At 41.8% G+C, this 17,805-nt stretch overlaps 1 protein-coding gene across 2 annotated transcripts in view; it reads left to right on the top strand.

Annotated features, from left to right (window-relative positions):
• TMEM181 (transmembrane protein 181) overlaps positions 1 to 17,805 on the top strand; it is a 55,343-nt gene that overhangs the window by 18,250 nt on the left and 19,288 nt on the right. For both annotated transcript variants that reach the window (XM_050949707.1, XM_050949708.1), the window contains exons 2-5: positions 2,612 to 2,715; positions 7,705 to 7,757; positions 9,923 to 10,013; positions 10,612 to 10,733. In XM_050949707.1, the coding sequence (XP_050805664.1) occupies positions 2,612 to 2,715; positions 7,705 to 7,757; positions 9,923 to 10,013; positions 10,612 to 10,733 (370 nt within the window). The remainder of the gene's footprint in view (positions 1 to 2,611; positions 2,716 to 7,704; positions 7,758 to 9,922; positions 10,014 to 10,611; positions 10,734 to 17,805) is intronic.

The raw sequence follows: 17,805 nt of genomic DNA, 5'->3' as shown, positions 1-17,805 counted from the left end.
GTGCTTTGTGGACTAATGATGTCCACAGAACACAGTTTGAGTATACTGTATTCCTCATGATTAAAGTGCCTTAATATTCTTAAAATTTATTAAGCCCAAATCTGTGATTCATGTTGCTGTGACATGAACACTTACATACTATTTTGAGTCAAATAGTATTTCCTTAGCATATTGGATCAAATTGTAGAAGTAGTTGCCAGTGCACATATACTGTACATAAGCCTGAGCATCCTTAAGCTGGATGCAGCCCTGAATAGGGCCTGAATTGAAATACACATCTGAATTGCAGATTGAACCCATCTTTCTAATAGGCTGAACACTCCAAACTTTGGGAAAGATCAGATTTGGATCCAGAATCTGAACCTACACATCTAGCAGCATCCAGGTCTGGGGTTTGTCTCATCCCATTATATAGATGAAGTTCCAGGGTCATATTAATACAAAAGAGGTGGCAAGCTGACTATTTACACGTATCTCAGTTAAGCGATACAGGTCATCAGCATCAGCTTTCACTCTTATGGTTAAAAATATGGTATCCTCACAATACCATGTGTGTGTCTGTATATCAGATAGTTGAGCTCAAATATAGAACTTTTTTCTGTCTGGGAGGAGTTGAGGAGGAGACTCTTTCTCACACTTACATCCTAGGATAGCAGAAAATGCTTTTGGTGTGAAAGGAATGGTAACTGCTGTTTAAAGTACTGGAATAAGAAAAACTGGAGAAAGGAGTAAAAAGTGAGGTGGAAAAGTGTGCAGATGATAGTAAACTGCTCAAGATAGTTAAGACCAACGCAGACGGTGAAGAACTTCAAAAAGATCTCACAAAACTAAGTGATTGGGCAACAAAATGGCAAATGAAATTTAATGTGGATAAATGTAAAGTAATGCACATTTGAAAAAATAACCCCAACTATACATAGAATATGATGGGGGCTAATTTAGCTACAGAAAATCAGGAAAAAGATCTTGGCATCATTGTGGATAGTTCTCTAAAGACGTCCAAGCAGTGTGCAGAGGCTGCCAAAAAAGCAAACAGGATTAACAGGTGTGTTGTAAACAAGACACGAGAAGTCATTCTTCCGCTTTACTCTGCGCTGGTTAGGCCTCAACTGGAGTATTGTGTCCAGTTCTGGGCACCGCATTTCAAGAAAGATGTGGAGAAATTGGAGAGGGTCCAGAGAAGAGCAACAAGAATGATTAAAGGTCTTGAGAACATGACCTATGAAGGAAGGCTGAAGGAATTGCGTTTGTTTAGTTTGGAAAAGAGAAGACTGAGAGGGGACATGATAGCAGTTTTCAGGTATCTAAAAGGGTGTCATCAGGAGGAGGGAGAAAACTTGTTCACCTTAGCCTCCAATGATAGAACAAGAAGCAATGGGCTTAAACTGCAGCAAGGGAGATTTAGGTTGGACATTAGGAAAAAGTTCCTAACTGTCAGGGTAGTTAAACACTGGAATAGATTGCCTAGGGAAGTTATGGAATCTCCATCTCTGGAGATATTTAAGAGTAGGTTAGATAAATGTCTATCAGGGATGGTCTAGACAGTATTTGGTCCTGCCATGAGGGCAGGGGACTGGACTCGATGACCTCTCGAGGTCCCTTCCAGTCCTAGAGTCTGAGTCTATGTTAGGAGTCATTGAAAAGGGAATAGAGAATAAGAAGGAAAATATATTATTACCGTTATATAAATCGATGGTACGCTCACATCTTGAATACTGTGTACAGATGTGGTCTCCTCATTTGAAAAAAGCTATATTGGCACTAGAAAAGGTTCAGAGAAATGCAACTAAAATGATTAGGGGTTTGGAACGGGTCCCATAGGAGGAGAGATTAAAGAGGCTAGGACTTTTCAGCTTGGAAAAGAGGAGACTAAGGGGGGATATGGTAGAGGTATATAAAATCATGAGCGATGTGGAGGAAGTAGATAAGGAAAAGTTATTTACTTATTCCCATAATACAAGAACTATGAGTCACCAAATGAAATTAATAGGCAGCAGGTTTAAAACAAATAAAAGGACGTTCTTCTTCACACAGCACACAGTCAACTTGTGGAACTCCTTACCTGAGGAGGTTGTGAAGGTTAGGACTATAACAGCGTTTAAAAGAGAACTGGATAAATTCATGGAGGTTAAATCCATTAATGGCTATTAGCCAGGATGGGGTAAGGAATGGTGTCCCTAGCCTCTGTTTGTCAGAGGGTGGAGATGGATGGCAGGAGAGACATCACTTGATCATTACCTGTTAGGTTCAGTCCCTCTAGGGTACCGGGCATTGACCACCGTCGGTAGAAAGGATACTGGGCTAGATGGACCTTTGGTCTGACCCAGTACGGCGTTGTTATGTTCATGTTCTTTAGTGTGCAGTATTTTCAACCTCTAACCACTTAGAAAAAAATTCATGAGAGTTGGTGACACTGAGTGTGCATGGCTGGAAGGAAACTGTTATGCTTGCTCTGTAAAAGTGCATCGTTGATGGATTCTTCTTGGTATTCCACATTGCCACAGAAATTGTTTTAATTTTTTTTATTATAAGTGAGGACTGGCTGATGCAGTCTCTTTTTACAAGTGCCATTACTGAGTGCTAATTCTGGGCTTTCTTTTGCTTCCTGCAGGTTAGCACCAATGCGATTGTATACACTGTCCAAACGACACTTTGTCTTGGTCTTTGTTGTATTCTTCATTTGTTTTGGTTTGACAGTCTTCATAGGAATTGCAGGTAAGATTATTAATGTCTTTTTTTAAAACTAAGGCTGTTTCTATACCTTAACTTGTGTAAATAACTAAGGGCTGGTCTACACTGGGGTGGGGGATCATCTAAGATATGCAACTTCAGCTACGCTATTCGCTATTCGCGTAGCTGAAGTCCAAGTATCTTAGTTTAATTTACCTGGTCATTCTCACGGTGGCAAGTCGACTGCAGCGGCTCCTCCGTCTACTCCACTTACTCCTCCTGCCGAGGTGGAGTACGGGCATTGATTCGGGAAATGATTTATTGCGTCTAGATGAGACGCAATAATTCGATCCCCGATAGATCGATTACTGTCCGGCAGGTAGAATAGATGTACCCTTATTGTCCACAGATTTGCTCCATTATTAATGAGACTAGTGCCTTGAGATCTCTGGAGCTGTACATAGCTGCAAGTCTGCATCTGGTGTTTACAGGTTTTTTCTTACATATGTATTGAATAGATTTCCTTGCTTAGTTGTACAGTTTCTGTACTGAAGTAGATGCTAATTAAGCAAATGGTACATTTAAGATTAGCTAAATGGAAGATCGATTTGTCTAAGAAACCTTGGTCTGCTGATTACAGGTGGCTAATACCTGCATACATTTGGGATAGAAAAGCAACATATTAAGAGGAAGTATGGTGATTAAAGCACAGGACTGGGTGTTAGAAATCTGGATACCGTTCATGGCTGTGGTATTACTCAAAGTGGCTCTGTGAAAAATGGCATCATGTGGTGTTCCACCTCCCGTCTCAATGACTCCATCTCAAATGTGCTCAGTTTACAAGTAAAAGGAGAGGCTTTCTAGTTGTATGAGTGTGTGTGTAACTGTCAGCCCTGCAACTGCAAATCCAGCTTGAGAATCAAACTGCATTATTTAACTTGTGCAGCTTCAATAGTATAAACAATTTACCACTCATTTATACTAATTCAGCCCTGTTGTCTCAGATTATTCCCTTAGTTACAGCTGTCAAACCTTATTGCCTTCAGTGAGGATTACACAAGTGTAGCAAAGGAAAATAGCTGACTCTAATTAGAATACTGTGAATTGTTCTGATGCACAGGCCAGAAAATAATCCAGTTTATTCTTCCAGAGGTATGTGCCTTCTGCAGAGCTGGCAGTAGTAAATACTTTGCAATAGTAGATGAGTAGACATGAGCAGATCTCTTGAATAAGAAGATGTAGCTTTTTACTTAGAATCACACTTTATGTTCTCTCTGCCTCAGTCTTCCATCTGTAAAATGGTGGGGATAATACTCTGCTTCCCCATAAGAGTGTTGAGAATTAATTAATTGTAATGCATTGGATGGGAGGTGCCATAGAAATGCAAAATATTTTTGATAATACTATAAAGTGGGCAAACAGCTTTTCATTAATAAATAGTAACTGAGTCTCCAGTTTAAAATGTGGCTGAAGATCTATGTTACTCTGTGGGGGCCATGTTATGTTCCAGGATTTTGGAAGTGAGGGTCACTAGTGAAATGGTGGTGGTCTTGAGAGTAGGGTCGGGGGTATCTATATCACAGAATCATAGAATATCGGGATTGGAAGGTACCTCTGGAGGTCATCTAGTCCAACCCCCTGCTCAGAACAGGACCAATCCCCAACTATTATTTTTGCCCCAGATTCCTAAATGGTCTCCTCAAGGGTTGAACTCACAACCCTGGGTTTAGTAGGCCAGTGCTCAAACCACTGAGCTGTCCCTTCCTTTGGCCATTTAAACCTGTAACCAACTCATTGGGCTGCTGCTTGTGTACTAACAGGAGCTGCCTTATCAGCATTTCTAATCAGCATTGCTGGAGTCTGCTGCAGACTATGAGACTGTGTAGGAGAGTGTTCCTTTGAGCTCAGATGTTATGGTGTTATTTTGGTAACATACTAGACAAGAATTCTAAATTCATTCTGTCCATCCTGCAAATGATGAGCATGGAAACATTTTTCTGTTCAGTGCTGCTGAACTTCGCCACACTCAAAAGCTGCTTTAAAAAAATGAACAAAAAATAACAATAGCAAAAATCAACCATAAAATAGAACCGTCTTCGATGCTGTTAGTTTCTCTTAAAATTTCAGAACCAAACTAACTGCCATCATCTTCAAATGTAAGAGAGTGACGTTACTGGGAGGTGCCTGGGGGCAAATTAGGGCAATGCATGGTCCTTACTGTGATTTTATGTAAATGTAGTTTTCAGATTACATCTCTTATGAACTATTAAGCAAGAAATGGGAATGGCTTCACTAGAGCTGTTTCTGACTCAGCTAAATAATTGGGCCATATTCTTCTGTTATGTGTGCTACATTCAATTCTAATTATTTGATTGGGACTTGCAGGCATGTGACAGCTGGCTTTGACTAATAATGGGAAAAGCAGTGCTCTCGTAAAAGCCGTTCAGGCCTAATGAATGATCGTTCTCAGTATGGAATTTTGTCAGTATGGAATTGCATTTACTTGCATGTAGCTCTGATAATGTGGACGCCCTTGTCCCATGTAACTCTGCTGTTGTAAGGAATTCATGGTTCTTTGTACCTTGTTGGAAGTGTGGTCCGACCTTTGATTTTCTTCAGGAATTGGCGGTGCTGTGGGATTCTTATCCTCATGAGATTTCTTTAGCAGCCAGGTATGTTGACAGGACATGGACTCAACTCATCAAATCATTGATTGATTTTTTGCTTTTAAAAGAACTTACTTGACTTTGTGAGGAAAAACATTTGATCTACCTTTTTATTATGCTCACTTGCAGAGTCCATATCATTCTTTAAAAAAGTACATTCTGAGTGTATTTTGGTTTTAAAAACTAAACATCTAGCTGCACATTCCTGAGCAACTGTACAGAAAAAATCTGGTCTGTCTGTAAGAGTTTTTTTTTCTTTTCTTTTAAGAAAGTAAACGTTTCAGTTTGTTTGTTATTTAAGGGAAACTGGGGAGAAAATACTTCGGCGGGGAGAGGTGTTGTAAATTCTTGGTAAGCCCCCAACTATTTTTTCAAAGTGCACCAGAAAAATACTATTCTTGATGATAAGATGCATAGTTCATATGCTGGTCATAACAAACACTTAGCTACTTGTGTGAATACCTACCCTTGAAAAGAGAATATACAGCATTATGGGACCCTAAGATGTGATATAGTTTTTCAGTAGTTGGTAGCACTAGATTTGTTTTACTCCATTATTAACAACCTCATGTTCTCTGTATGGGGGAGGGGCATGCACAGTGTAGTGCTCACCAGTTAAAGTTGTATGGTATTAGTGAATCTCACACACACGTGCGCACACACACACCTGAGCAGACTTAAAGAAGCAAGAGGGGGCGTGGTGGGAGGGACTTGATGGTATGTCTGCTGTCTCTCACTTGTACATTCCATTCCACACATCTAGTGTATATACCTGCAGTACTGGGAGCTGAGCAGGAGCCTTATTGCTATGTGAAAGCAGGTGTTCCTTTAATTAAAGATGTCTGCTGCTCTGATCTTTGTAACCCAGGATCTGGTTCAGATCTCTTGTCTCTAAGAGGCATCCATTCTCCTTCCTGTTGCATGGTTCTTTCATGCTAGTTCTGGGGAGTAAAGAATGCAGAAAAGATGCAAGTTGGCCTATGAAGATGCTGACCTTGTTTTCTGTGCTGGTACAGTTTTTCTGCTCACCTACCTAAGTACTCCTTAATTCTGTAAAGGTTCATTTTCACTGTTTCTGTGAGGCTGAGTGTATAATAGTTTGTTCATTATTCTTTAGTTCCATGACCAGAAGAGCCATTCAGTCTGCTGCTTTAACAAATCAATTTAAATATCACTTGTTGAAAACAACATCCATATCTGCAGTAGAACCTCAATGAAACCATTCATATTTTTTAATATCTATAAGGATCAATTTATGTAAGATTACGTTTATGTCATGGAGGTCATGAAAGTCACGGAATCGGTGATTTCCAGAGACCTCTGTGACATTCTCTGCTTGCTTCAGTGCCAGGGGCTGCGGGACTCTGGAGCTGGCAGCCAGTGGGGCCCTGGCAGGGTTCCAGTGACAGGGGGCCCCCTGCAAGGTTCCAGCGATGGGGGACAGCCTCATGAACAGGGTGGAGGGACTGCCTCAGGTGAGCAGCTGGGGGTTTCCCATTTTCTCTTTGGGAAATATGATCGCCCTGCAGCTTCTAGTTCCCATGGATGCAGAGGGGGAACCCCACAGCTCCCAGCCACCATAGTGGTGGGAGAAACCATGGAACGGCAGCAGCAAAAGTTAGACAGGTCACGGCTTCCATGAATTTTTTTTTATTGCCTTTGACATGTCCGATTTTACTAAAAATCTTAGCCTTAATAATATGTAACCTAGACACAAACATAGGTAATTCCGTTCAACAGGCCAAGATGGTCAAAATCCAGTACTCATTCCACAAAATATCATTACTATAACCACAAGGCATGCAAATGGTGTACTGGGTACTCTAATGCTGTAGGACAACTTAAATAGATCCCCTTTTCCTAATAATGCCTCCTCACTTCTACCTCTGGACCTACCTCTAGGTATTAACCACAGCACCAGTCTTTATTGGACAGTTACAAAAATTTATTAATCAGAAACATAGCAGAGTCAATTTATTAGTCGGGGTGGGCTGTGAATTTTTAATAGGATTGTAAAATAAAAAAATTGTAGTTGGAAGGAAATATCTAGTGTCTTATTTGAATGCATTTGTAGCATGTGGCAGAGTAGAGATCTGGGACTTGGCACTCCTGACTTCTAGTCCCTGTTCTGCTACTTAATTGTTAAGTGACCTTGCATGGCTATCAAGGGACTTGCCCCTCAGTTTACACATCAATAACCTGGTGTAATATTTGCCTGCTTCACTGGGGTATTGCATAACTAATATTTGCAAAGTGCTCTGAATCCTGAGATTAAAGAGACTTCAGACTTGTATAATTTTCTTACTATGATGTCATTATTTATGGCTTTACTTCAGTACAGTCTTCTCTCCTTTTGACTATCATTTAGGTCCTAGTGTAATTGAATCCACTGCAGTAACAGCTACATTGAGTAACATAAAGGTAAGAACTACATTATATTGTTACGTGGCAGGCACTGATGACTTTATTTGGTAAAAAGTATTTTATTAATTTACACACATGCTTAAGAAGTCAGATTTTAAATGGAAAATTATATCTGTGTTGTTGTTGTGCTTTCCAACTTGCACGAGAATTCAGAATTTTCTTGGATTAGTTCTTTATGCTGCCTCATGAGTAAAGCTCTGTGTTTGTCACAGAGGTCATGGATTCCGTGACCTCTGTGACTTTTGCAGTGGCTGGTGGGTCTGGCCCAGGGGCTGCCTGAGGAACTTGAGCAGCCCCTGAACCCCCCAGCAGCAGGAGTTTGGGTGTAGGGGGGCTCAGGGCTGAGGATTGGGGTGCTGGGCAGTGCTTACCTGGGGGTGGCTCCCTTCCCTCAGCTCTTACCTCCATGTGCTGCCTCTGCTGCCAGGCACTGTCCCTGTAGTTCCCTTTGGCTGCGGTTCCTAGCCAATGGGAGCTGTAGAACTGGGGCTTGGGGTGGAGCGGAGGCAGCAAGTGGAGCTCAGGAACCAGGTAGGGAGCCTTCTCTGACGCCCCCCCCCACCCACTGTGCCCCCTGGCCACCACCCGAGCACCCACAATGCCATCCCTGAGCACCCGCTGTACCCCCTGGCCCTCCCCACCCAGCACCTGCTGCGCCGCCCCCCACCCCCAGGCTGTCTCCCTGAGCTCCCTCCCCCCCCCCCCAGTTTTAGTCAGGGGTGTATAGGTCACAGGCCGTGAATTTTTGTTTACGGCCTGTGACCTGTCCGTGACATTACTAATAATACCCGTGACTAAAACAGAGCCTTACTCATGAGTACCCAGCATCGGTTTCTAGTCTCAGTTAGTTCTTCTCCAGACTGGTAAATTAGGGAGACCTGTGATAGGGCAGAGTTGCTCTGCAGCTGACACTGTGGCCAACCAAAGTGTGGGATTTCCTTGAGAACCCATGCATCCCTCTTTAGCCAAGAAAGACAACCACAATGTGCATCCTTAAGGGAGTGAGGTGGAGAGGAAATTGAAAGCAGAGAATTTAAGAAGTCCTCAATGAGGACTAACACCCCCACATCCATTTTCAATTCTGTCAACTGGAAGGAATTTTTTTTTTCTTGGCAGTTGTTCATTGGTAAGTGAAAGGTATGAAATAAACACCAGAGATCTGGTATCCTAAAAGCAACCTTCACATCCTCACTTTCAAGGCTCTGCACTTCTGCTGCATTTTAGCTCTTGTTTTTTTCCTACACCCACTCCAGTTTTACCTTTGGCAGTAGTATGATGGGGGATTGGGGACAGTACTTAAATTGCTTTGAAATAATAAAGTTATGTATTCAATTTGTTGAGTTCTAAATGTTGTACTTGTGCTCTCTATATTTAACTTGCCACCTAATGTGTATTTGGTTTCTGTTCTCTAAAACATTCTTATACACTTATTGTACCCAGATGAGCAGAGGTATGGCAAGGAAAAGCCAACCCTTTCTCTTCTACCACTGCTCCTTGTAAACTGTGAATCTAGACTAGAAGGGACCATTATGATCATCTAGTCTGACCTCCTGTATAAAACACAGGTAGTAAGACTTCCCTAAATTAATTCCTGTTTGAATTAGAGTATATCTTTTAGAAAAACATCCATTCAGAATTTGTCCTACTTCTGCTTGCAGCTCGTACCTATTCATTTCTTGTTTCGTGGTTTTAAAAGGAATATGAAAGTTTTAGAACATCCAAGGGGAAATGGCTGCCATTTTGATACACAAAGTTGAATAAGCCTGACGTAGCAATTTGATGACCAAAACTCTGACTTTTGAAGTGTAGAGCTAGAAATAAACTACTTTTGGTACTTGATTTGAAAGTATAAAACTGTATTTCCTTTCTGTACTTGCATTCTCTTTAACTGTTTGCTGCTGCTTTTATTTCTTTAAATACTTCTGTCTCTTAATTCAAAGTTACACAAACTGTGTGCTGATAAAATGAAATGTATTCAAGGGTGGTGTTCACACTGCCAGCGTTGTACCGACGATTGATCATTTAATGGATTAAAAAAAAAACCCATGCTTTTCTGTCACAAGTGTAGAATGGTAACAGAAGTATTTATTCATTGCATGTCCAAATGGCTAGTGCAGTAGGATGAATGTGAATTACCTCAAATGCTTCTTGTTTTCTTCCAGATGAGGCCATTTAAATTAAATTCAAAACCATTGTCTACTTATAATCAGCAGCTGTGGCTGACATGTATGATTCAGCTGGATCAGCCTGACGGTAAGCACCTTGTCCAAGTTATTATTTCAGAAAACTGATGTTATCCTGGAATTTTATTACAGTAGGTATAACAAATCAATTACTGTTATAGTAGCTGACCTGTATTTCACTTAGCTGTCATGTATATCATCATGTAGTTTTACTTGGATCTAAAATGCATGGAAAAAACCCACCCAGCACAATAAATATGCAGAACTTGACTTGTTAGCTAATAATCTAAGGAAATGGCTGCAGGGAAATTTCAAAGTTGTTTGTTTTTTATACTTTTTGCTAAAGCAGTAGTGTTGTGTGTTTGTCTCTCTTTATCTTCCTCTTTTTGGGATTAGACTAGTTGATGTAACAAGATATTGACTATAGATTAACATTCAGATTCTCAGATCACATTATCAGGTATTGCTAATTGCACTGAATACCACACTGACTTCAATGGGAATTCTTGCCCAAGTCAGGAATGCAAGATTTTTCCTCTCTACTGTAACAATGCATACCTGAATCGGCTTCAGTAAGATGAGTATTGCTGCACCTAGTAACTCTATTTGAGATTTTATTTCTGCATTTGTTTTGGACAACAACTTAATATTTGTCTCTTTAATTACAGAATCCAGCTTCAAAACAAATGTTACTATAACAGTTAAAATACGTGGTGTAGAAGAAAATGGAAGTTCATCCTTCATTAAGAAACAAGTTTACAATCGGACGAGAATGCTGAACTGTGCACAAGTAAGTATTTTTTTGAAACACTGATTGTAAACGTTATCCTTTTAAAACTACTTGTGTGTTGTAGCTGTGGGGGGAGTATCTGATAAGGAGGCCACAGGGAAAAACTTGCAGTAAGAGTTTGTCTACCTTATGCTTGCAGTTGTGCTAGTAATGCTGTTTCTTGGATTTTGCTAGCAAGGTTGTAATATGGCTTCCTCCAGCTGTGTGGCATGACTTCTTTTGAGATCCATAGTAACCAGGCTGTAATATAGAATACTTTTCAGGTTGTCAACAACATGAATGGAACTGAATTACAGGAAAAAAAAAATCCTTTCCACACTGGGAAAATGGTAAAACTCAGCTAGACATGACTGTGTTTAAACGCAGTTGCTGCTGGCACTGTTTTAGTATTAATGTGAACAGATCCTAAATGGAAGCATCAGAATGCTGTAACATAGTCACTGCCTTGAGTCTAAGACACAACATTATTTAAGTGTAGTCATTTAAGGTTTTAAAGTTCTCGCATACCTTTTCTTCAGCATCTAAGATTTGAGTTAGTTTAACTTGAAGAGCCATGAAACTACAGCTCCTCATGAGTGAGACTTTCTTTAGAAGACTGATCTTAATTACACAGTGAGGACCATATATCATAATTAGTGTCCTACCAAATTCACCATCCATTTTGGTCAATTTCATGGTCATAGGATTTTAAAAATCATAAATTTCATGATTTCAGCTATTTAAATCTGAACTGTCATAGTGTTGTAATTGTAGGAGTCCTGACCCAAAAAGGAGTTATTGGGGAGTCTCAAGGTTATTGTAGGGTGGGTTTTGGTACTGCTACCCTTACTTCTGTGCTGCAACTGGTGGCAGCGCTGCCTTCAGAGCTGGGCAGCTGGAGAGCAGTGGCTGAGCCAAACTCTGAAGGCAGAGCCAATCGCCAGCAGCAACACAGAAGTAATCTCAGTATTTAAGCAGATGGAGTAGGTAATACTGCATCTGTTCACCATAAACTGAACAGGACAACTAATTTCACAGAGGTTACCAAACAGTTACAATGATGATCTCTTTCAAATCCGACTCCCAGGCTGGGTCAGATTTGAAAGAGATGATCTGGAGGTGAGATGCTCTGTATTCCCATACCAATCTCCTGAGCTATTAAGTCTCCACACAGTCACAAACAAAGCTCAGAAACACCTGCTTTCTCACCAATGGCAACTGAAATTGTTTAGGAGAGTACAGCTGTAGCCAGTATTTTACCTGGCTAGATGCTTCATAAAGGGCAGACCACTGAACAAAACCCCTGTCTCCCACTAGGAGGGCAGAGATCTACCAAGTCTCATGAGAATGGCACTGCTGCCTGCAGAGCTGGGTCCTCAGTCAGCAGATGCCACTCTCTGACTGCCCAGCTCTGAAGGCAGCATCACAGAAGTAAGGGTGTGTCATAAACAGATAGTTAAGGGTTAATGTGTCTCTTACCTGTAAAGGGTTAACAAACAGGGACCCCAAACACCTGACTAGAGGACCAATCAGAAGACAAGATACTTTCAAATCTCATGGGAGGGAAGCCTTTGTTTGTGGGTTTTGGGTTTGGTTTTGTTCTTTCTGGCTCCTGGACGGGACTAGAGGTGCAACCAGGTTTCTGCTAATCTCCCTGCTACAGTCTCTTATCTATTCAGAATTGTGAGTAAGAAAAGGCGGTCATAGTCTTTTAATTTGTTTTTTTTTTCCATTTACATATGTGTACTTGCTGGAAGTAGCTTAAATTGTGTTTCTGCTGGAGAAAGTTTCTTTTTATTGTTCATAGTTGAAAGACCCTATAACTTTTTACCATCTAAAGTGCAGAGATAAACCTTTTACTTTTTCTTTCTTTCTTATTTAAAGTTTTGCTTTTAAGACCGGTTTAATTTTTTTCTCCTAGTTAAGGTTCAAGGGAATTGGTGGGGAGAAGGGAAGGATAAATTCTCTTTGTGTTATATTCATGCAGCTTGTATTGCCTCTGGGTGAGGTGGAAGGTAACAGTCCTCTCGGTGTGGTGATTCAACAAGTTGAATCAGGCGATCTCCTAGTGTTCCCAGGGCGGGAAGGAGCTGGGAGGAAGAAGGGAGGGGGAAGGGAATGGCTTATTTCCCTTTGTTGAGAGACTCAAGGAATCTGGGTCTTGGGGTCCCCTGGGAAGGTTTTGGGGGGACCAGAGGGTATCAGGCCCAGAATTGGGAATTATACTTGACAGGGTGGCAGTACCATACCAAGCCATCCTTTTGCGCTGCTGCTGACGGTTCACTGCCTTCAGAACTGGGTGCCCGGCCACCAGCTCTGAAGGTACTGCAGATGTAAGGGTGGCAATATCATGCCTCCCTTCTAAAATAACCTTGTGACTCCGCCCCCACCCCTTCACCACAACTCCCTTTTGAGTTAGGGACTCCAATTTGAGAAATGCTGGTCTCCCCCGTGAAATCTGTATAGTATAGGGTAAAAGCACACAAAAGACCAGATTTCGTGGTGGGAGATCAGATTTCATGGTCCGGGATGTGTTTTTTCATGGCCATGAATTTGGTAGGGCCCTGATCATAAGTCAGATATTCTGGACTTGACATTTTTTCCTATCTCTGCTGGATTCATTTTTTTTTTCTTTTTAAAGTCCCCAAGCATTAGTTAGCCTTTAGGCTGACTCAAGACAGTTGAATCTTGCAAGAGGAAGGGGGAAATGGAGTGTGCAATCCTTCATGACTGATGGTGTTTCTTTAAGGATTTCAATATAGAAGGGTTTTAGAGGAGTGTGAGACCCACTCTGTCCTGCCAACCTGTGACCCAAAAATTCCCCCAAATTCTCCTCTGTGCCATCAGGCTATTTGGAAGGCTTAGTGAAATATTTCAAATATTTATAACAGGTGAGTGTGTTAAGAGATGCTCTATCTCTGCTTGGTCACTTTGTCTCACTCATACGTGGGCATTCTGAATGTTTTGAATGTCTTAAGTCAGTCTAGATGCTGCTTCTAGTTTTCTGGCTTGTGATCCCCTCTACAAGATGTAAAAAAGAAAATAATAAAAAGATTAGGTAAAATGTTCAAAAGTGCCTAAATGACTTACGAACCCAAATCCTATTGACATTCAGTGGTTAGGCTCCTAGTCATTTAAGTGCGTATGAAAGTTTCATGCATTATCACAGCAGTATTGTGCACCTTCTTTTTCTCTTGGTTCTGTTGACTCGCTTTGACAGCAACGGAGACTGGAGGACAGTCTGGCATCTTTCAGAGATTCTGTGGCCAGAAGGGACAACTATGATAATCTAGTCTGACCTGCATAACCCAGGGGCTAGTACGTCCCCGAAATAATTCCTGTTTGAACTAGAGCATATCTTTTAGGAGAACATCCAATCTTCATTTAAAATTGCCAGTGATGAAGAATTTTCCACAACCCTTGGTAAAAATTGTTCCAAAGATTTATTTCTCTCTCTCAAGAGTAGTCTCTTCCAAAAACCAGTAGAGTATCTATACTATATACATGTTGAAAGTTAGATTAATCGGGGTCTTACCTCAGTAACATTGAACTCTGGATGACTAGTGTGACAAAGTTCCTCCTCTACCTTGGTGGGTCCTGCGCTTATTGGCAGATTAGTTCACTACAGTGATCTTCCCCACAGTCTGGGTCAACTCCTCCTGTGTCTGGTCAGGAGTTGGGAGGTTTAGGGGGAACCCAGGCCCGCCCTCTACTCTGGGTTCCAGCACAGGGCCCTGTGGATTGCAGCTGTCTATAGTGCCTCCTGTAACAGCTGCATGACAGTTACAACTCCCTGGGCTACTTCCCCATGGCCTCCTCCAAACACCTTCTTTATCCTCACCACAGGACCTTCCTCCTGGTGTCTGAAAACGCTTGTACTCCTTAGTCCTCCAGCAGCACACTCTCAGCTCCTCACACGCGCTTCCTCTCCTCTGGCTCCCCTTGGCCTGACTGCAGTGAGCTCCTTTTTAAACCCAGGTGCCTTGATTAGCCTGCCTTGATTGGCTGCAGGTGTTCTAACCAGCCTGTCTGCCTTAATTTGTTCTAGCAGGTTCCTGATTACTTTAGTGCAGCCCCTGCTCTGGTCACTCAGGGAACAGAAAACTACTCATCCAGTGACCAGTATATTTGCCCTCTACCAGACTCTTGTACCCCACAGTTTGGGTCTGTCACACTAGTCAGGACCAGTGGGAAAGATAATAAATGTCATTCACCTGACCAGTGTCTGAAAATTAGTTTCTTTCTACCTAGACTTTCATTACTAGTTTTGAAAGGAATTGAAGTACCAGTGTTTTCTCTTCCCCTGCATTCTTCCAGTTCCCAGCACTGTCCTGGGAGATATCCACTGAAAAGTTACAGCTGTTGGAGTTAGAAACTTGAACTGGGTGCAAAGGTATATTTGCAGGGCTGTTCCTAGTAATTCTGGGGCCCTGCGCAGCCCCCCCCGTGGGGGGTGTTGGGGCCCCAGGCCTCTGCGGGGGGGATGGGGCTGGCTTGGGGGCAGCGGGGAACCACTCCCCAGCACTCACTGGCAGCGCGGTTAGGGCTGGGTCGCTGCACTTCCTGCCGCTGGTGGGTGCAGGCCCGGCCCTGCTGCAGAGCTCAGAGGAGTGGGGATGGGGCTGAGGCGGGGCTGGGGCAGGGAATGGGCGGAGCAGGGAAGAGCCGGAGGAAGCTGGGGAAGAGCCAGAGAAGCGGCTGGAACAGGATGCAGCTGCACAGGGCATCAGGAAATTTGGTGCCCCAAATTCCTGGTGCCCTATGCAGCTGCATACTTTACATATGGATGAACATGGCCTTGTGTATTTGTACTGCAATCTTGTTGGTTGAAATGGAGACTGCTTACAAATGGGCAGACTTAAGAACATAAACCATGTCCCTTTCTTACTAGGTATAGATAGGGCCCTACCAAATTCACGGTCATGAAAAACGCATTATGGACTGTGAAATCTGGTATCCCACCATGAAATCTGGTCTTTTGTGTGCATTTACCCTATGTTTTAGGTGATAAATCTGAGGAAGTGTCATTGAGATGTCATTAGAGGAAGTTTTGGAACAAATTGATAAACTAAACAGTAATAAGTCACCAGGACCAGATGATATTCACCCAAGAGTTCTGAAGGAACTCAAATGTGAAATTGCACAATTTCTAATTGTAGTCTGTAACCTATCCTTTAAATCAGCTTCAGTACCAAATGACTGGAGGAAAACTAATGTGATGCCAATTCTTAAAAAGAGCTCCAGAAGTGATCCTGGCGATTTACAGGTCGGTAAACCTGACTTCAGTACCGGCAAACTAGTTGAAATCATAGTAAAGAACAAAACTGTCAGACACACATAGATGAACATAATTTGTTGGGGAAGAGTCAACATGATTTTTGTAAAGGAAAATCATGCCTCACCAATCTACTAGAATTCTTTGAGGTGGTCAACAAGCATGTGGATAAGGGGGATCCAGTGGAGATAATGTACTTAAATTTTCTGAAAGACTTTGACAAGGTCCCTCACCAAAGACTCTTCAGTATAGTAAGCTGTCATGGGGTGAGAGGGAAGGTCCTCTCAGGGATTGGTAACTGGTTAAAAGATAGGAAACAAAGGGTAGGAATAAATGGTCAGTTTTCAGAATGAAGAGAGGTAAAATAGTGGTGTCCCTCAGAGGTCTGTACTGGGCCCAGTTCTATTCAATATATTCATAAATGATCTGGTAAAAGTGAGGTGGCAAAATTTGCCGATGATACTAAATTGCTCAAAATTAAGTTCCAGACAGATCGCGAAGAGCTACAAAAGGATCCCTCAAAACTGGGTGACCAGGCAACAAAATGGCAGATGAAATTCAATTTTGAAAATGCAAAAAAATGCAAAAAAATCCCAACTATACATATAAAATGTCTAAGTTAGCTGTTACAACTCAAGAAAGAGATCTTGGAGTCATTATGAATAGTGTTCTGACTCAGTGTGCAGTGCCAGTCAAAAAAGCGAACAGAATGTTGCGAATCATTGAGAAAGAGAGAGATAATAAGACAGAAAATACCATATTGTCTCTATATAAATCCATGGTATGCCCACATCTTGAATACTGCATGCAGAAGTGGTCGCCCCATCTCAAAAAAAATATATTGGAATTGGAAAAGGTTCATAAAAGGGCAACAAAGATGATTAGAGGTATGGAACAGCTGCCATATGAGGAGAGATTAAGACTGTGTGACTTTTCAGCTTGGAAAAGAGATGACTGAAGAGGGATATGATAGAGGTCTATAAAATCATGACTGGTGTGGAGAAAGTAAACAAGGAAGTGTTGTTTATTCCTTCTCATAACACAAGAACTAAGGTCACCAAATGAAATTAATAGGCAGCAGGGTTAAAACAAACAAAAGGAAGTATTTCTTCACACCACACACAGTCAACCCATGAAACTCCTTGCCAGAGGATGTTGTGAAGGTCAAGACTATAATAGGGTTCAAAAAAGAACTAAATAAGTTCATGGAGGATAGGTCCATCAATGGCTGTTAGCTAGGATGGACAGGGATGGTGTCGCTAACCTGTGTTTGCAGGAAGCTTGGAATGTGCTGCAGCGGATGAATCGCTTGTTTACATGTTTTGTTCATTCCCTCTGGGGCCACCTGGCATTGGCCACTGTCGGAAAACAGGATTCTGGGCTAGGTGGACCTTTGGTCTGACCCAGTATGGCCATTATGTTGTTATACTATACAGATTTCAGAGGTAGTAGTTCTGCAAACCTCCCTACAATAACCTTGCGACTCCTGTACAACTCCTTTTTGGGTCAGGACCTCTACAATTACAACACTGTGAAAATTCATATTTAAATAGGCAAAATCATGAAATTTATGATTTTTAAATTCCTCTGACCATGAAATTGACCAAAATGAACCATGAATTTGGTAGGGCCCTAGGTATAGATGATATATTGCACAATTACTTGAAAATTACCACAGCATGGCGAACTAATCTGCTGGATAATCGGGGGGAAATAGTGGATTGAGCAAAGATAGCCTAGGGCAGTTCTGCTGCTGCTGAGTTGTTGGAGCATTTAATTGCTCATGTGTTTACAGTTTTTGGTTTCATAGTTACCAAG

This window comes from Gopherus flavomarginatus, chromosome 4 (assembly GCF_025201925.1).
Source record: "Gopherus flavomarginatus isolate rGopFla2 chromosome 4, rGopFla2.mat.asm, whole genome shotgun sequence".
Classification (NCBI taxonomy): Eukaryota; Metazoa; Chordata; order Testudines; family Testudinidae; genus Gopherus; species Gopherus flavomarginatus.
This window is presented reverse-complemented; position numbering and strand designations above follow the sequence as displayed.